Raw genomic sequence first — 20,671 nt, 5'->3', positions numbered from 1 at the left:
TTAAAGGCAAATGTCCCTAAATTCAATTCTGAATCAAGGTTGGAACCTCAACAGATCCTGCTCTGACCTCGGCGTCCCCCAAAAGCACTAAGCCGACGCTTTGTCCCGGAAAACCCCTTTTCTTAAACGAAGGCGAATTTCTTGCATTCACCTTCCGCCAAAGGCCTGGCCAACAGTCTTTCCAGGGTGCGATTAGAAGCACAGACCTTATCTAGCCTGGAGAGCTGCCAAGTAACTATTTCCAAACTGCAGTGCTGACAAGGAAGGACTCAGCATCCTTGAGATGCACAGACAGATCTTCACACGGCTGGAACAGACGAATTGTTTCCTGCAAAAGCCCCCTCCCCTTTCGCTCTCTCTTTTAATCCCTATGGGAGGGGCCATTCACCGTCCACCTGTGGCCTTACTCCCACGTCGACCCTTAGTTCGTAATTCTTCTTTTCTTTGGGCAGCTCTGCGCCTTGCAGGCTGGGAACCGGCTCCGCCTCACTGCTGTCCAACTCCAAAGGCAGCTGATGACTGCCAGCCTGCCCTGGCCCAAAGCAGAGCCCTCATCTGAGCCTTCCCCAGACTCCAGGACTGGCCCAGGTTCCTCCCCAACCTCCTCACTGCCTGACTCTGCTGCCAGCTCTGTTAGCCACTGCCAGGCCCCAACAGATCCTACCCATCTGCATGTCTCCGAGGAGCCTGACTAAAGACAAAAGGGTAACACAGGCCTCCCTGGGACCAACAAATCAGATGACAGGAGGAGCCAAGGGGGCATAGGGGCATATGGGCATAGGGGAAGAATGGAGAGTGTCGACCCAGAAGTGAGCCTGGCTGAGGCCATCTTGGGGGAAATAGTTAGATGGGGTTTTGTAGCCAAAACAATAAAGCTTTCCTGTGGGAACCAAGGACATTCTCACAAGTGGCTGGCCAGAGGAGGAGCGAAGTAACCAAGCAACCAGCCAGCAACTGGATTGGACAATGTGACCAATGACTTGAAGGAAAGGGGAAACTTTTACTTTTTAATTAGGTGAAAGGCGCAGGAACTTTCATAGTCGGCTTTCACCAGTTTGTGCCAAAATGAGGTAACCAATACATTGTTTTTTGAGGAATTTGCCTGCCTTGGAGTTTCTATGGGTGCATTACTTGGAATGCTGACAGAGAGCAGAGACGGTTTGAGGAAGGGGAGGGGGCTTGGATTCCCCCGACAGACACAAAGGTCTCCCTTTTCACCAAAGAAGGAACAGGGGAAACCTAGGAATGCATCTTAGGAGCTTGTTTATTTGGGGAGCAATTGGCATTTCGTAGGAGCGTTAATGCCACCCCCCCAATGCAAGGCGTGGCTTCTCTACTTGGTGCCGTAGACCTCCACTTCACAGACGGTCAAGTACTCCTTCCTGGGTAAGTGGATACTGATGTAGCGGCCTCGATTATTGTCGCAGTAGATGGTACTGATGGAGCCCAGGCTGGCGTCCTGGATTATCCCACAGCTGTGGGACAAGAGAGGTCATGTTAGGAGAGCAGCCCTTCTGGCCCCCACCTGCTGGTCACCCCAAGCACCCCCCCCCATTGACTCTTCAAGCCCAGCCCCATCCGAGCAGTAAACCAATCCTCCCATGATCCTCTGCTCCCTCGGGTGCATTTGCCTCCATTTTGTCTCTACTATTCCATTCACTGTAAACATGAACCTCGTTGGATAAACCCCCGGGGTGATTCTGCAGGAAATGTTGTTGTTGTTGGTTTTTAAACTTTGGTTGCTTTCTCAGGGTCATCATCATCTTGATTTTTTCTGGATCCAGCTCTGAAGAATGCTACTGTCAAGTACAAGAAACCAGGAGATCGGGGCAGTTCAAAAGATTATATAGGTTTATAGCAAACTGAGCCTCTCTACAAGAATCTGAGCTACTAACAGATAACAGATAATCAGGGTTGGAAGGGACCTTGTAGGTCATCTAGTCCAACTCCCCACCCAAGCGGGAGACCCTACATCATTTCTGACAGATGGCAGTCCAGTCTCTTCTTGAAAGTCTCAACTAGTCGTAGATAAGAGTCAGCAGAATTCAAGGTGGGCTGGACTTGGATCTCTTGTGGGCATGGAAGGGATGCGAGACCAATGATGTGTTTGACCCTTTCCTCTCTCTGGCTCAGCCTGGTCATCTTCTACAGCTATGGCCGTTGTTTTTTGGTCCTGCTGTGAAGGAGGCTACAGTCTTCATCAAGGACCACATGAATTGATCCAGCCCGGTTTTCTCCCTGACCCAGCTGGCTGTCTTGGCCAGATCCATCCCCTGGAGTTGGGCAGCTAATCAGTTCAAATAAACAAACATATAAATAAAATCCCAGATCTAATGGGAGAGAGGAGAAACCTGCACAATTTATTCACCCCAGTGGTGGGATTCTACCCGGTAGTAGAAAAACAGCTGTCAGTTCAGCTGAGCCAGGTTTTTTTCCCCCCCTCCCAACTGTCAGTTTTTTTGACAATCCTCTGTGCCAGGATCCCCCTCCCCCCTCTTATGCTTCGCCCAGGGAGGCAAAGGAAATGGAGCGCGGGGGGAGGGGGGCTGCACAAAGAAGAAGAAGCCACGCCCACCCAGTCACAGGGCCACTCTCACCTAGCCACACCCACAGATCTGGTAGCAAAAATATTTGCATCCCACCCCGGATTCACCCATAACTAAATCTCTCTCTTTGGCTCCCTTACACGACAATTCCTCTAAGGGCAACGAAATGATTGGATCCACCTATATTTGCCTTTTGTTCTAAGCCTCTTTTCTATCTCAAGGGCCCCCCCTTTTTTTTTCCAGCTGCAGAGACCAGAACAAAAGTCCAAGCAGAGAAACCCCCTTTTCTACCCCAGCCACGTGGCCTCGTATCAGGTGCTTTACCCAGTTCTGAGGGAACCCAGGTTCTAGATAAATGTTAGCAGAAATCCACCAATCAGGTAGAGCTCACACAGTCCCCCAAATTAATGGAGACCACAATGCAGCCAAGTTAACAGGTGTTTTATCAGGTCAAGTCATTTGCTGCCTCTGGGGGAGCAAGAAGGGAGGTGATCTCACGGCAACTTGGTCCCCAGGCCGAAATTGGGGCAGCACCCCAAGATCACCCATACTGGGCTGTGAATTCTGTACGTGGGAGGCCCCAAACCCCTGGAAGTCCCCAACATTTGGTGGCAGCTGGCGCAGAGCAACTTACAGATGATTGAATATTCCGTTGTTTTCCAGAGAGTCGCCTAAGTGGATCTCAGCTCCAAAGAGCCGATGGCTACAGCAGTCCTGGCGGTTTTTCACCACCACCGCGTAGATTTTATAAGACTCTCCCAGGTCCACCCTCCACCAGGGGTCTTTCTCCAGGTGGGTGTGGGTGCAGGAGGCGTGGGTCCAGACCCCGTGGCAGTCCCCATCCACGGCTCTGTCTGGTGGTCCACCAAAACTATTAGGGTAGATGGAGGACTGGTAGGTCGGCTTCCTTAAGGCCAAGTTAGTTCGATCTACACCTGCAGGGAAGAATGGAGGAGATCCTTCAAGGAGAGAATGGTTGGGAGAAGAATAGAATAGAATAGAATAGAATAGAATAGAATAGAATAGAATAGAATAGAATAGAATAGAATAGAATAGAATAGAATAGAATGTCAGCCTCAAGAGATAATCATCCCTACCTATCAAGATATCTTCGGCCCCTAATTATGACTTATTTGTTGCTATGCTCTTTACTTCTCTTTCGGCTGTCATGAAACGGTGGGAGGGGGGAATCTTGGAGGGGAAGAAGTCAGGAGGTGTTTTGCATTCCTTTGCTGGGTAAAGGAAGGGAGGGGGGATTCTTTGTGGTAACTTTCCATTTCTTACTAACCTCTGTCCTTTTTTCTGCGCAACTGCAAACTTTTATCAAAATATGTCAAGGTCACTGACAGTAGCCTCATCATCACCTAGAGATGACCACATGATCCTATTCAGAAGTTTTAATTGGAAGAATCATTTGATCTCTGGAGGGGGGAGCAATTCTATCCCTTTGTATATGCATTTTACCCGCCAATAATTTAGTTTCGAATTGATTCTGTTTGCTACCATTCATTTCCCAGTAAAAGATAAATTCTGCTCTACATCATGGAGTCTGAGTATTTCTTTCTTGGGATTTAGAAGGAGCACAGTCTGACATTATTCCGAAACTCACTTACATCAACCCACCCGGAGAAGACAGCAACTTTTCTTCCGAGGGGGTTTCATCTCATGTCATCTCCAGCCAGCGATGAAGAGGGCCAGAGAGCTGTGGGGGGGCAGCCCTTGCTGCTGCCAGAAATGCCGGCTGCTGATTTACTGGCCGACCTGACTCTGGAAGAAACCCCAGCTGAGATGCCCAGATGGTCGTTGGGGGTTGGTTGGAGAGATCGGGACGACCCCCCTCCTCCCAGAATCACTGTAAGACGAAAGGGTGCGAAGAAACGGCTGTGGCAGGAGGGGGAGGAGATGGAATGCAGGCTGGATCAAGGCGGCAGATTCCTTATGGATGCTTCTGAAAAGCCCGGCACAGCTCAAAGGTATGAGGGGGAAGAGGGAGCGAAGTCAGCCCGGAGAAGTCGAGCCACCCCCACCCCCTAGCCCAACCTACGCCGGTGCAGCCACCCGCAGCCGCCTGGGGAGCCCCAGCAATAGGTGTGCTTCCTGGAAGGCGCCCTGCCTCCCTTAGATGTGAAATTTGGAGGAAATCCCAGAGACTTGGGGTTTTTCCTGGTGCAAGTGGGAAGCTACATGGCAGAATTTGAAAGGGAGTTCATTTCTGAAGCAGCCAAAGTGAGATGTGTCACCAGAACCCTGGAAGGGATGGCAGCGGACTGGGTGGTGACTTTGTTCAATGATAACTCCCCCCAACTGCGAAACCTCGATGTTTTCATGACTGCATTAAGGAGAAGATTTGAGGATCCCTTGGCAGAGAGAAGGGCTAGAATCAAAATGAAAACCTTAACCCTAAGGGGGGAAATCGGTTGCAGATTACACCCAGGAGTTCAGGCAGTTGGTCTCCTGTCTCCAGGCTGGCCCCAAGAGGCCCTGGTGGAAACCTACAAAGACGGCTTAAATGAAGATGTATACCACATGTGCATCTCCCGGAAGGATCCACGTGATTTGCAGTCGTGGTACTTGCTGGCGGAAGAGGTGGATATTGATCTGGCTCGAAGCAGACGCAGAAGGGGCCCCGGCTGGAGAAATCTAAACCCCCCACGCCCCAAGAGGCCTCCACTCCCCAAAGAGGAGGGATGGCAGCAAGAGCCAAGACCACAGCCTGTTTCCGTATGGAAAGAGGGCCACCGGATGGCGGAGTGCCGAGTCAAGTTGGTCCCACCAAAGACGCAGGGTCCAGGGACGAAGCCCGGTAAACCCCCAACCAAGCCCCCGCGAGACTGGACTGAAGGCGAGAGAGGTTGTAGAGGTCGCCCTTCCGGCGGGGGAGGAGCTGGGACCTCCAACCTTACTCGATGAGACCGATTCGGAGGATGACGCCGGTAAGTCCTACCCAGGGGCCCATGACCATCCCAATAAAGTTAAGGGACCCTACATCGGGGACCGAGGGAGAGATGTTGGCCTTGTTGGACTCGGGTGCACGAGGTGTGTAATTAACATGAAAGTAGTTAAAAATATGGGCATCGGACTGAGAACTTTGAAAACGCCCATAGCTTTCTGTCAATTGGACGGATCTGTGGCGGGAGGTAGCCCAGCGAGCTTTATAACGGAACCCTTAGAAATGACCATGGGAACTCACGCGAGATCTTGTGCTTTATTGTGGCCCCTGGGATGGAACAGCCTTTAATATTGGGACTACCTTGGCTTCAAAATGGAACCCCAAAATAAACTGGAGGGAAGGGTGGATACGCATCCGTACCGACCAGCCACCGGAAGGGGAGGAGCCCAACTCTCGGGAGGGGAGGAGAAACCCCATCCGAAGCCCCAAGTTCCGGCCGAGGCAGCTTCCGCAGGTGTCGAACGCAGTGGATGGGGAGGAGAAAATCCCGAAGGAGTACTGGGACTTAAGGGAAGTGTTTAGTGAAAAAGCCTCTGACGAGCTCCCTCCCCATCGATCAACCGATTGCAGCATCGAATTTCTACCGGGGTAACGCTCCCAAACCAAGCTGTATCCATGACACCGGGGAGCTGGAAGAACTGAGAGCGTTCATCGACAAAAACCTGAAACGTGGTTTCATCACGCCTGCCAGACCTCGAGTGGCGGCCCTGTAATGTTCTGCGAGAAGAAAGATGGCTCAAAACGTTTGGTAGTTGACTATAGAAACCTAAACGCCGTGTCGGTGGAGAATGTGTACCCCTCCCCTGATGAAGGACATGCTAGCCCACCTGGCGAAGGGAAGATTTTCACAAAGTTGGACATGAGGGAAGCATACTACAGGATCCGAATTAAGAAAGGTGATGAGTGGAAGACTGCTCAACTGCCCGATGGGTTGCTTCCAGTTCAACGTTCTTCCTTTCGGCCTACAGGGGCGCCCGCTGTTTTCATGCAAATGATAAATCAAGTGCTTCACGAACATCTATACAAGGGGGTTCTGGTCTACCTTGATGATATTCTCATCTACACGGAGAATAAAGACGAACATGTGAAACTCGTGACGCTCGGTGTTGCACAAATTGAGGGCAGCCAAACTGTACGCCAAACTGTCCAAATGTGAGTTCCATCAAGAAAAAATCGACTACTTGGGATATCGTATCTCTCCGAGGGCATCGAGATGGATCCAGAGAAAGTGCGAGCGGCATTGGAATGGGTCCCCGAGAACCCGGAAGCAACTTCAAAGCTTTCTTGGGTTTGCCAATTTCTATCGCAATTCATCCCGTCTTTGCAAAAATAGCAATGCCCATCACCAACCTCCTGAAGACAAAGGGAGAAGCGAAACCAAAACCCAGCCAACCATTGAACTGGTCCATGGAATGCCAAGCCGCATTCGAAAAGCTTAAAAGACTTTTCGCTGCAGAACCAGTATTGAAACACCCGACATGGATGCCCCTTTCGTGATCCAAGCTGATGCAAGCGATGTGGCGGTGGGGGCGGTTTTACTTCAATTAAACGAGAAGGGGACACTACAGCCGTGTGCTTATACCTCCCGTAAATTGACTGACACTGAAAGGAGATGGGCCGTCTGGGAGAAGGAAGCTTTTGCAGTCCGTTGGGCTCTACTAGCCTGGAGACAATTTTTGGAAGGAGCGAAACATCCATTTGAGGTATGGACGGACCATAAAAATCTGGAAGCCTTAAAGACTCCTCGAAAGCTATCTCCTAAGCAGGTTAGGTGGGCTCAGTTTTTCAAGCAATTCAATTTCTCGTTGAAGTATATCCCAGGAGGAAAAAATTTTATGGCGGATGCTTTGTCTAGAATGCCTCAATACAACAGTATCCGAAAAGAAGTGGTAAGACCAATCATGTCCACTACACAGTTGGCTGCTCCTGTAATTACCAGAGCACAAAAAAGAGACCAGGAGAGGGATCTGTCCACTGACCTGATGGAACGATTTAAGGAGGCTTTGGAAACAGATGAGTGGTTCCTAGCAAATGCGAATAATTGCACTATTCGAGATGGTCTAGCCTGGATAGGTGCAAAATTGTATGTACCCCAAATCCTGAGAAGCCAAGTTTTACAACAAACTCATGATTCTAAAGCGGCTGGTCATTTTGGATTTGTGAAAACTCTACATTTGGTGAAACGACAGTTCTGGTGGCCTTCGCTGAAAAAGGACATTGAGACTTATGTGGCGAGTTGTCCAGTGTGTGCTTCAGCGAAACGGCCGCCTGGTAAACCACCAGGTTTGTTGCAGAATGTGGCCAGGCCAACGGCACCTTGGAAGGAAATTTCCATGGACTTTATAGTAGATCTACCCGAGAGTGTTGGACACACTGTCATTTGGGTAGTGACTGATTTGTTTTCCAAACAAGCCCATTTCATCCCTTGCTCTAAGATTCCTTCAGCGAAATCATTGGCCAGAATGTTCATTATACATGTCTACAGGTTGCACGGCATTCCTGAGCGTGTAGTTTCTGATCGGGGGGTCCAATTTACCTCGAACTTTTGGAGAGAATTCTTGAAGTTGATAGGCTCCACCCAGAGCCTAAGCTCCGCCCATCACCCCCAAACTAATGGAGCCTGTGAGAGGACAAACGGGGTGTTAGAACAGTACCTCAGATGTTATATAAACTATCAGCAAGACAATTGGGTGGACTTACTGCCTTTTGCGGAGGTGGCGTATAATAACTCTGTACACAGTAGTACGGGGTTTACTCCTTTCAAAGTAGCCACGGGACAAGATTTTGTGCCCATACCTGAACTGCCTCAAGAAAACCCCACTGTCCAATCGTTGGACGACTGGATATCTAAACTCCAACAAAATTGGCCGGTCGTTCGCAAAGCTCTGGACGAGGCACACCAATCTCATAAGAAATTTGCTGACAGAAAGCGAGCCCCACAGATGATGTATAAGGTGGGCGATAAAGTTTTCCTCTCAACCAGATATTTGCAGACTACTCAGAAGTCGAAGAAGTTGGGTCCTAAGTACGTGGGACCTTTTCCCATTGAGAGAATTGTAAATCCGGTGACTGTTCAACTGACTTTACCAAAGACTCTTCGTCGTATTCATCCAGTTTTCCACGTCAGTTTGTTGAAACCAGAACATACCAGTACTTTGCGGCCGACCCAGTCTGATCCACCGTACCTCTGTTGATCGAGGGGAGCAACATTTCGAGATTAAAGAGATTCTAGATTCTAGGAAATGGAGGGGTCGTGTCCAATATCTTGTAGCGTGGAAACATTTTCCTCCTTCCCAGGCTGAATGGGTTAATGAGAAAGACATTAGGGCCCCTGCCTTGCTTAAGGAGTTTTATGCCAAATATCCTGATAAACCATAGAAATGTATGCCAATGTTAATACATGATTGTTTTCTCTTACAGGGACAAATGTCCTTTTTCTAGGGGTCCGAATGTCAGCCTCAAGAGATAATCATCCCTACCTATCAAGATATCTTGACCCCTAATTATGACTTATTTGTTGCTATGCTCTTTACTTCTCTTTCGGCTGTCATGAAACGGTGGGAGGGGGGAATCTTGGAGGGGAAGAAGTCAGGAGGTGTTTTGCATTCCTTTGCTGGGTAAAGGAAGGGAGGGGGGATTCTTTGTGGTAACTTTCCATTTCTTACTAACCTCTGTCCTTTTTTCTGCGCAACTGCAAACTTTTATCAAAATATGTCAAGGTCACTGACAGTAGCCTCATCATCACCTAGAGATGACCACATGATCCTATTCAGAAGTTTTAATTGGAAGAATCATTTGATCTCTGGAGGGGGGGAGCAATTCTATCCCTTTGTATATGCATTTTACCCGCCAATAATTTAGTTTCGGAATTGATTCTGTTTGCTACCATTCATTTCCCAGTAAAAGATAAATTCTGCTCTACATCATGGAGTTTGAGTATTTCTTTCTTGGGATTTAGAAGGAGCACAGTCTGACATAGAATAGAATAGAATTCTTTCTTGGCCAAGTGTGATTGGACACCCAAGGAATTTGTCTTGGTGCAAATGCTCCCAGTGTACATAAAAGAAAAGGTACACTCGTTAAAAATCAAGAATCATAACATACAACACTTAATGATAGTCATAGGGTACAATAAGCAATCAAATCATACCAGGAAACAGTCCATATAAATCATAATGATACAAGCAACAAAGTTACAGTCCTACAGTCACAAGTGGGAGGGGATGGGTGATAAGGAGTGATGAGAAGATTAACAGTAATAGTACTGCAGACTTTGTAAATAGTTGGACAGTGTTGAGGGAATGATTTGTTTAGCAGAGTGATGGTGATGAGGGGAAAACTCCCCTTGTGTTTAATTGTTCTGGTGTGCAGGGCTCTATAGCGTCCTTTCGAGAGAAGGAGTTGAAACAGTTTGTGTCCGGGATGTGAGGGGTCTGTAAATATTTTCACAACCCCCTTTTTGACTCGTGCAGCATGCGGTCTTCAATGGAAGGCAGGTGGGTAGTAATTGTTTTTTCTGCAGTCCTAATTCTCCTCTGAAGTCTGTGTCTGTCCTGTTGGGTTGCAGAACCAAGCCAGACAGGTATAGAGGTGCAAATGATAGACTCAATAATTCCTCTGTAGAACTGAATCAGCAGCTCCTTGGGCAGTTTGAGCTTCCTGAGTTGGCCCAGAAAGAACATTCTTTGTTGTGCTTTTCTGATGACGTTTTTGATGTTAGGTGTCCATTTTAGATCTTGTGATATGATGAAACCTAGAAATTTGAAGGTCTCTACCGTTGATACTGTGTTGTCTAGTATTGTAAGAGGTGGTAGTATGGGAGGGTTTCTCCTAAAGTCCACCACCATTTTTACGGTTTTGAGTGTGTTCAGTTCCAGATTGTTCCGGTTACACCATGAGGCAAGTTGTATAACCTCCTGTCTGTATGCAGATTCATTGTTGTCTCAAATGAGACCAATCACTGTTGTGTCATCTGCAAACGTCAGTATTTTAACAGATGGATTGTTTGAGATGCAGTCATTGGTATATAGGGAGAAGAGAAGTGGAGAAAGCACACAGCCTTGGGGGGCCCCTGTGCTGATTGTACAGGTATCAGAGGTGATTCCGCCTAGCTTCACCTGCTGCTTCCTGTCTGTTAGGAAACTTATGATCCACTTTCAAGTGTGTTCAGGTACCGCTAGCTGTTTTAATTTACTTAGAAGAGTGTCTGGAATGATGGTATTGAATGCTGAACTGAAGTCTACAAAGAGGACCCTTGCGTAGGTATTTGGAGATTCAAGGTGTTGTAGGATGTAATGCAGAGCCATATTAATAGCATCATCTGTCAACCTATTTGCTTGGTATGCAAACTGCATGGATCTAACAGCGGATCCGTGATGGTTTTCAGGTGGGACAGCACAAGCCTTTCAAAGATTTTCATAACTACAGATGTTAGAGCAACTGGTCTGTAGTCATCCAGTTCCTTGATGGAGGGCTTCTTTGGCACTGGGATGGTGGTAGAGCATTTGAAGCAGGAAGGAACATAGCACATCTCTAGTGATCTGTTGAAGATTTGGGTGAAGATGGGGGCCAATTGGTCAGCACAGACTTTTAAGCAAGAAGGAGTTATCTTGTCTGGCCCTGGTGCTTTTCCTGGCTTTTGTCTGTGAAATAGACCTGATTGCTCCTCATTCTCTGTAATCCCCAGAGGTGGTGGGCCCAATGGGGTGGGGTCGGTTGTAGGAGGCTTGGCTGTTGGTGGTGTGTTTGAGATGTGAGTTGTGGAGATAGGTGGCTGAAGTTTCCTTTCAAACCTGCAGTAAAACACATTCAGGTCATCTGCTAGTTGCTGATTTCCTTCTGCCTGGGAAGGAGGTTTGCTGTAACCGATGATGTTTTTAAGAGTTTTCCACATGTTTGCTGGTTCATTTGTTGAGAATTGATTCTTTAACTTTTCAGAGTAGCTTCTTTTTGCTGCTCTGATCTCTCTGGTTAATACGTTTCTGGCCTGGTTGTATAGCATTCTGTCACCTTTTCTGTAGGCTTCCTCTTTGGAACGACGTAGCTGCTTACGTTTAGCTGTGAATCAAGGTTTATTGTTACTATATATTCTCAGGTTCCTGGTTGGCACACATAAGTCTTCGCAGAAGCTAACATGATGTTACAGTATCTGTGAGCTCATCTAGGTCTGCAGAGGCATCTTCAAAAACATTCCAATCAATGGGACTTCCGGTTTGCAGGGCTTCGGTGGCAGGCAGGAATCTGCGATCGTGCGCAGTTTCTGCCTGGGCTCGCTGCTGGAGCGCCCCGAGCCAGCTGGCTTCGGGGCTAAGCCACCCCGTAGAGGTGGTGAAGAAGGGGGAGATCACCAGCAGGGTTGAGGAAAGTTGCATCTCTCCTCCTCAGCTGGTCAAACTCCCTTTCCTGAAGGTGGTAGGAGCGGTGGTCAGAAATGGCCACCTCAAAGAAGCACTCAACCGGAAAAGAAAGTGCAGGAAGAAGATAAGAAGTGAAAGTTTTGGCTGACCAGGTTAAAAAGCAACAACTAAGGTACCCTGGAATTTAAATTTTATAAAAGATAACATCGCTCCCAAAGAAGAGTCGGAAGCGGCGAGGGAAAGTGAAAAGGGAAAGTTTTCTTCTCTCTCCTTCCATTGACAATGAAGAGAGCTGAATAGGAAATCGGAAAAATCCGCTTTGGCACTAATAGGCAATTAAGCTAAAAATATAATTAAATGCCAAAGGGACAATAAAGATTTCTGAACACTAAAATTTTTTTTTTCTATAAGCAGGAAGGGAGAGGAAAAGAATAAGGGCAGGATCTGGAAGAGGGAGGAGACTGCCTGGACTTTAAAAGAATCTAAAGTAAAATCTTAATAAGACATTTCTAAAAGATACATTTTAACTGGAACTTTGTAACTAAATAGTAACCCCAGGAAGAGAAAGTGAAAAAAGAAGAAAGTGCAAAAAGAAACAGCCTGTGTGTATTTGGATTGCTTGGTGACTTTTGGACTTTTGGATATTATATATGAATTACTAAAAACAATTGGGTGGTTGTTTAAATTTTTTTACAATGGCATCACTTCAGGATGAACTGAAAATGGAATTTAAAAAATATAAAGAAGAGGCACAAGAAGGGAAGGGCTCTTTTGGCTCTGTTTTTCAATTTTTAGAAATGGCGATTTGTAACTACGAGAAACTACAAGAAAAGACTGCGCAACAAGAAGATGGGGACAAAGAAGAAGCCATCTTTAATGAACAAGTAACTCTATCTAGGGAAGAAAGGGGAAAGGGGAAAAAGAGAATGGAGAATTTAAGACTTAAAAAAACAGCCAAAAAAAGGAAAAATAATTTGAAAAGTGGATATAATGTTGGAAAGCAACAGAAAAGGGGAATACAGAAGAGGGAAATGGAGGTGGAGAGACAGGGGGGTAAAAAGGGGGGAGAGAAGAAGAGCGGGAAGAAGGAAAGGAAGAGAAGTTACAAAGGTTTGGAGCAAGATGTAAAGAAACAGGACTTATTCAGAGATAATGGGTGAAAATTTAACTGAAAAAGGGATTCTGTGAAGGTACATAAGATTGTATTGTTATATTTGTAATAGAAACAATGTTAGAAAATTGGAAACAACATATGATTAAAAAGAGGGATAAAATACTCAGTGTAATTTAGTGAAACTTTTGTGAATAAAATAAATGAAATAAAATAAATGAGAAAACTGAATTAGGAAGGAACGGGAACATTTTAATTACTCAATGTTTTATAAAATATAAGTGAAGAGGGGGGGAATTAACTATGGAAAGTTTATAAGCGTTCTCATAGAAGTATGATATTTATTTGAAAAGTAAATGTGTAAAATGTTAAGATTTAAATGAATATTAATATTAATGATAGAATTGAATTGGAATGGATTGTTGTTTTAATTATATTATATATTTATAATTTTTTCTTTTTTCAAAATACAGTGTGTAGCTTTAGAATGTACCAAGCAGAATCCGAATGGAAGTTATGTATTATATTAAGTGTTATATTTTAGGGGAAAGATATAAAAGCGTCATACTCCAATCAGTGATTACAGGAGAAATTTTGTCTAATGAGAAAAGATAGTAGACAGTTGAAACAGGACAGATGAAGAATATAAGTATAAAGATCTGAATTGAGATGAAATAAACAAAATAAAATTAAGAAAGTGAAAAGAGGGGAGAAGCTATATAGAAAATGTAGAATAGTAATAAGATATGGAATGGAATATAAAAAGGAGCATGAACTTGAATTTGTGTCTGTACGAAGAGATGTAACCCGGGATTATGCTGCTTTCAAAAAAGATGTTTTATGTGTTTATGTTTTATGTTTTGTTTGTTTATGTTTGTAATTAAAAATCAATAAAATTTCCAAAAAAAAAAAAAAAAAAATCCCAATCAATGCAATCAAGGCAGGCCTGGAGTTTCAGCTTTGCCTCATCCGACCAAGTCCTCACTGATTTAATTGTTGGGTTCATGGTTTTAAGTCTTTGTCTGTAGGCAGGTACAAGGTGAATCATGCAGTGGTCAGAGTGTCCCACAGCTGCTCGTGGTAAAGACCTATAAGCCTCTTTTACTGTTGTGTAGCAGTGGTCTAAAGTATTTTTGCCCCTGATGGGACAATTTACATGCTGGAAATATTTTGGGAGCTCTTTCCTTAAATTTGCTTGATTTAAATCTCCTAAAATGAGGGGAAGGGAACCTGGGTGTTTGGCTTCAGAAGAAGAAGGGAAGGTGCAAAGGGCACGAGGGCCTTTCTGGGGGGATTGTGGGGTGAGAAAGGGGTGGAGGGCAGAGAGCTGAGTGCAGCTCTCCATGTCTTTGCTATTTGGTGGGAGGAAACCTCCTTGGCCTCCTCTTCCTCCCTCCCCACTTGGCTACAAATTGGCCAGAGACATCAACTGGACATCATCACATCAGATGCAAGGACAACTCAATGGATAGCAGGTTCTTATTCTGACCGGTCAGATCCATCCCTAGGCACCAATACCTGCATAATCGGTATGAAATGTTGCTGCACCTGAGACCTGGTGGGTGATGGAACTGTAGCCAGCGGGAAGACTTGGGAGAGCAAAGTTGGCCTGAAGTATGATGGGCAGTTATGCCATTCCCCACCCCACATCCCAGTTCTCAGTCCTTGATCTCCCCAGTTCTTTCCAGGGGACACACAGACGTTGTGTATGGGCAGGGGTCTCCAACCTTGGCCACTTTAAGACTTGTGGATTTCAACTCCCAGAATTCTGGGATAAGTCCTAAAGTGAAGCGGAATTCTGGGAGTTGAAGTCCACAAGTCTTAAAGTTGCAAAGTTCGCGGAGGAATTCTGGGAGTTGAAGTCCACAAGTCTTAAAGTGGCCAAGGTTGGAGAGCCCTGGTGTAGTGGATGTTTGTGGAATAGAAAAACATCAAAGGTATATCATAGAACATAGAACCCTAGGGCTGGAGGGGAACCTTGGAGGTCTTCTAGTCTAACCTTCTGCTGCTGGCATCTAAGAGGAGTTGGAGGGGGGGATTAGGGAGGCTTTGAAATGGCCAGGAGTACAACTATATCCATGCACATACAGCACACAGGGGTCTTCTGGTGGTTCTTACCTATAGGTAGGTGTGTGCAACCGTGAACTGCTGCAGGGCCTGCCAGGAGGGTCACGGCCAGCAGACCCCCCCAGACGATGAGCTGCATCCTGCAAGGAGCAAGGAGGGGAGAGATCAGGAAAGGAGTGGGAGGGCCACGTAGAGACGATGAAGAGCTGGCTTCCTCGGCTCAACACATCAGGACTGGCCTGATGGACCCAAAGGAGGGTTGAAGACTCTGAAAGTCTGTGGAGATTCTCCATCATCTCAATCATGGTTGTCCCAAAGGTGCTTCCTTTTTTCCCCCCAAGAGGCAACTGGACTTTCTTTGTTTTGCTTTGAAGAAGTTTCGCTTCTCATCTAAGAAGCTTCTTCAGCTCTGACTGGATGGTGGGACTGAATGGAAGGATCGATAGTCCTTGCAGACAGAACTGGTCATTTGCATCCTTTTAGAGAGTCCTTGAGGCCACTTGGGGGGTTTATCTGTGTACTGAGGGTCAGGGCTTCCAAGTGCTTCAATGACCCTCCTGTTGTGGTTCGCCAGCAGCCGGTGCAGACAGCAGCGGTATAAGGACGAAAGGGAACCAGTCTGGGAGTCTGGAGAGGACTCAGACAAGGGTCCTGCATCCGATGCAGAGATGGGGCCAGGACCATGTGAGGGTGGGGTGCTGCCTTCGAAGTCTAGCAGCAGTGAAGCAGAGGACCCAGGGGAGCCTGTTCCCAGTGCGTGTGTGTGCAGAGCTGCTAGAAGGCGAGAGAAGCTGAAGCAGAAGGGGCAACATGGGAGTAAAGCTGGGAGGTGATTGCCCTCCCACCAGGGATAAAAGTCAGCCCTCAGTGACGAAAAGTTTTGCAGGAAGCAAAGCAGTTCAGTAATTTCCAAGTCTGTCTTGAAGCTCTGACTCTGGTCGATTTTTTTCTGGGCTTTTGGGTTGGTTTATGTTAAGCCTTAATTGGATGTCTGTTTGTTGGCAGCATTCTACAGCACTGAAAAGCGTGCTCTTATCTGGAGGAACTGTGCATCATTAGTCCTGGCTGGAAATGCAAGTAATTCCCAGCATCACGTTAAAATAGGTTTTACTTTTAAAATCAGTTTGTGTTTTATTAAGTGTGACGAAGCCTGGGTCAGAACAACTCCAAAAAGAATGCAAATGACCAGCGGTCTGCAAGGAGTATGAATCCTTCCCTTCCCCAGCATCCAGTCAGAGCTGAAGAAGCTTCTTGGATGAGAAGCAAAACGTCTTCAAAAGAAAAAGCAAGAAAGTCCAGTCACCTCTTGAAAAAGGGCCAGAGGTCGTATGCTGCCGGTTCACACCAGTTCTAGTGATCTGGTTGTGCTGGTCAGCAGTCAGCCCCACCCACCTGCCCCCACCATTTCCTGTCCTACGTTTCCTTTGTTTGTAGCTCAGCTGATAGGCGTGGCAGAATGAAGTGCACGCCCACAGAACTGGTAGTAAAATATTTTGAATTCCACCACTGAAAAGCACCTTTGGGATTTGAAGGTTCTGCCCTTCTCTCAGAGGTCCATCACGAGCACGCCCGAAATCGCTCCTCTGCCTCTTCCCTCACCTGGCCTTCCCCACACACTGGCATCAATCCCATTAAAAACACCAAGGTGGGTTTATTGGAGTCTCTTTCTCTTCTGCCGACTTTCTCGGGCCATCCCATAATTTCACCCACCCCTCCTTCCAGGGCTCGCTCTATGGTCAGTCCTTCCTTCTTTCCCTGCCACTCACCTCCTTCAATCTCTTGGCGATGTCCAGAGGGCTGGATCTCCTTCCTGGCGGGGGAACAAGGGCAGCTCCTTTCCACCCACAGGTCTAAATTCTTCAGTGTGCTCTGGACTTCTTTCTGGCCGGCTCTGCTTTTATCTCCTTCCTCCCAGATGGGACTAGCCTGACTCAGGAAGTCCAATCAGAAGGAGGCCAGGCCAGAGGCTGGACTCCAACCTGACTCCGATGGACCGTTAGGTTTGCTTTGCTACAAGATCTGTCACCAACCTAGCAAACACAGAGTCAGTCTTCTCTCCTGTATTTTCAGCACCATGACCATGACTCATCTCCAGGTGGTGTTGGCTCTTCCGCATAGCAAAAAACAACACGCAGCTTTTTCACAGAAAAGTCTGCCTTCCATACAACCCACGACAAGCTCTCCGCAAACACTAAACTGAGTACTATCAGAAGACCTGTGCGTCTTATGCATGGAATGGGGCCATGATTTCAACATGCTCAGTTCATCAAACAGACCAAAAGCAAACTCAATCTTTGATACATCCGCTCAGCCGACTATCCATTGATTTTATTTTCTCAGAAATTATGTTCTCCAACCCCACCTCCTCGTCCATATAAATTTTTTTTAAAAAGGCTATCGTCTCTGTGGCTATTACACCTGTGGGAGATCCAAGGGTGAGGAGCAATGTTCTCCAACAAGTTGTAAAACAACCCTTGGGATATTGCAAGCAGTTTTGCTCGCCAAAATATAAAGATGTTGAGACTCTGGAAAGAGTGCAGGGAAGAGCAACCAGGATGATGAGGGGACTGGAGGCTGAAACATACGATGGACAGTTGCAGGAACTGGGCCTGGCTAGTCTAGGGAAGAGAAGGACCAGGGGAGACAGGAGAGCATCTTCCAATAGCACAATTGAGAAAGTCCAGAAATATTTCACAAGAAGAGTTCTCCACTCCTCTACTCGTTGTAGAATACCTTATGCCACCAGACTTGAAATTCTAGAACTAGAAAACCTTGAATTACGCCGTCTTCGGTCTGATTTAAGCATGGTATATAAAATCATACATTGCAATGTCCTACCTGTCAATGAATACTTCAGCTTCAACCATAACAACACAAGAGCACACAATAGATACAAACTCAAAGTAAACCGCACCAAACTTGATTGCAGGAAATACGACTTCAGCAATAGAGTGGTCAATGTCTGGAATACTCTACCCGACTCTGTAGTTTCTTCCCCAACCCCAAAAACTTTAACCTTAGACTGTCTACTATTGACCTCACCCCTTTCCTAAGAGGTCTGTAGAGGGCGTGCATAAGCACACCAATCGTGCCTACCGTCCCTGTCCTATTGTTTCTCTTATTCTTCTTTTATTTTTCTTATATGTACCCATTTCATGTATTCACAACTATGTATACACTTATACTTATTATCTTGTAAACAATTGGCAAATCAAATAAATAAATAAAAAATAAATAAATATTTGAGGGGCTGCCACAGAGGAAGGGGGTCAAGCTATTTTCTAAGGCACCCGAAGGCCAGACAAGGAGTAATAATGGATGGAAATTCATCAAGGAGAGAACCAACTTTTGAATAAAAAGGCATGGTAATATAATAGATTAGATAATTTTGTGATAGAAATTTAATAGATTGATATAAAACGTAATATAGAAAATATAGATATAACCAATGGTTGAAAGTATAAAATAAATTTTAAGATAAAACTTGGAACATCTCATATAAAATGATGGAATAAATAGTTTAGTCATGGATGATTAATAACTGATAAATACATAAGCATATATTAGTTCGACAACGTGAAAACTGATATAAATTGTGAGTAAATGACTATAAAAAGATAGCACAAAAGTTTTGCAACCAACTGACACTCTGTATGTATATAAAATGGAAGATGGTTTTATGTTTTGTATGTGTATGTTTGTTTTTAAAAATAAAAATTCTTTATATAAAAAAAGGAGAGAACCAACCTTGAACTAAGGGGGAATTTCCTGACAGGGAGGACAATTAACCAATGGAACAACTTGCCTTCAGAAGTGGTGGGCGCTCCATCACTGGAAATTTTCCAGAAGAGACTGGACAGCCACTTGTCTGAAAGGGTAGAGGGCAGTGATGGCTAGCCTTTTCGGCCCAAAGCGCATGCCCCCTGTGTTGTGAATCAATAAAAGTGAATAACCTAAATGCAAATTAGGGGTTGAAAACCTGCACACTTGATTGGTCCTTATACAACAACTTGGGATTGGGCCAGAACCAGTCCCTGATTGGTTACTTTTGGGACTGTCCTTATTGGTCAGTAGTTGGAACCTGTTGCGCAGTTTCATTGGTTAATAAGGCAGCAGCTAACCCTATAAAAGGGTTACTGCTGCCCATAGCTGCTCTGTTCCATTCTGATTCCTGTTACTATTAAAGAGTTGAAGTAACTGGTCAGATGTCTGGTCTCCTTATTCTCTAAACTTAACACTGGCGACGAGGATGGGATACGGAGACCGAAGAGCTGACTAACCTACAGAGCAACCTACAGAGCACGTGGTCAAACACGCACCATCAACGGCGACATGGCCAGCGGTGCCGTACCACCCGCTCCATTCAATCCAGAGACCGAAGACTGGGAGGCCTACATGGATCGGTTCCAGATGTTTCTGGAAACTAACAATTTGAAAGATGCAACAACCGGCAAAAAAAGAGCTATCTTTCTAACACATTGTGGAGCCAACCGTGTTTAAAATGGCAAAGTTGCTTGCCAAGCCAGCAGAGGTAAAAGAAATGGACTGGGGCGTCCTCGAGCCGTTACTACGGGCTTACTACGCGCCCTCCGTACCGACCCTAGTAAGAAGACACGAATATTACCAGAGGGATCAACGGAAGGGCGAAAGCCTTGCCAATTACATCGCGGACCTCCGGAACCTAGGAGGCCTCTGCGGGTTCGCCCGACCTGGAAGAAGCCCTCCGGGACCGTTTGGTTCTGGGCCTAGAAAGACGGTGCTATCCAGAGCAAAATTATGGCTAAGGGGACATCAGCCTCACCGATGCCCTTAAAAAGCCTCAGCAGCAGAGCGACAAAGAAGTCAGCAGCCCAAATGCGCCGCACCAACGCACCGCTACGTAAACTCGCCACTGATACCTCGCCTCGCTCAGAGAGACACCGGTATCAACTCACCACGAAGACCTAGAGTCCCGTCCGACAGCGATGAGGAAGAGGTAAACCGACTTGAACGGAGAGAGCAGTCCTCACAACACTCATTTCGACCGTGTGCCGGCTGTGGAGCGAATCACCCACGATCCGGCTGCAAATTCCTTGACGCACCTTGCCGCCATTGCGGGAGGCGGTCACATCGCAAGGTTTGCAGAAGCAAACAGAACTCCAAACCCCGACAGGGCGAATTCCAGTCTTCCGGTTCTTGGCACACACCGAGAAAAAGTGAACCACTCCTACAGAAACAAGCCGTCCACCACTTCCACCAGGCGTGAGGAAACCAGGCGGGAAGAGACCCACCAAACAATCACCATAGGCCACGCTACATCCCTTGATGCCGGGAAAATCGAGTAAAGGTCGCCATCGAAAACAAACCTTGCCTGATGGAGGTAGACTCGGGATCTTCCCTCTCGATGGTGTCGTGGAAAACGCTCCAACAGCTCCTTCCAGCGATTCGCCGCCAAGACCTTAACCCTCAAGGTTATACTCAAAGACTATCAGGGCAGCGAATCCCGTCGTCGGGTCCGCAGATTCAGGTCTCATTCAAGGACCGCACCGTCGCCCTACCACTGACTGTTGTGGATCGAGACAGGCCTAGTCTTCTAGGCCTCCAATGGTTCAGGCCGCTCGGAATCACTGTGGCGGAGTCCACAAGGCCGGCGTCGATTGGG

The 20,671-nt window shown here is 46.5% G+C and overlaps 1 protein-coding gene across 1 annotated transcript; it reads right to left on the bottom strand.

Annotated features, from left to right (window-relative positions):
* Positions 1-1,246: 1,246 nt before the first annotated feature.
* Positions 1,247-16,901, bottom strand: LOC148131592 (fucolectin-like). Its single transcript, XM_087958936.1, has 4 exons — positions 16,797-16,901; positions 15,082-15,170; positions 3,181-3,481; positions 1,247-1,475 (listed from the first exon to the last, which is right to left on the bottom strand). Exons 2-4 carry the CDS (start codon positions 15,167-15,169, stop codon positions 1,334-1,336), a joined length of 531 nt encoding a protein of 176 aa, XP_087815062.1. The 5' UTR covers position 15,170; positions 16,797-16,901; the 3' UTR covers positions 1,247-1,333.
* Between the last annotated feature and the right edge of the window lie 3,770 nt (positions 16,902-20,671).

This window comes from Notechis scutatus, chromosome 3 (genome assembly GCF_049901735.1).
Source record: "Notechis scutatus isolate UNSWTSFEM ecotype Mainland chromosome 3, rNotScu1.2, whole genome shotgun sequence".
Taxonomy (NCBI): domain Eukaryota; kingdom Metazoa; phylum Chordata; class Lepidosauria; order Squamata; family Elapidae; genus Notechis; species Notechis scutatus.
This window is presented reverse-complemented; position numbering and strand designations above follow the sequence as displayed.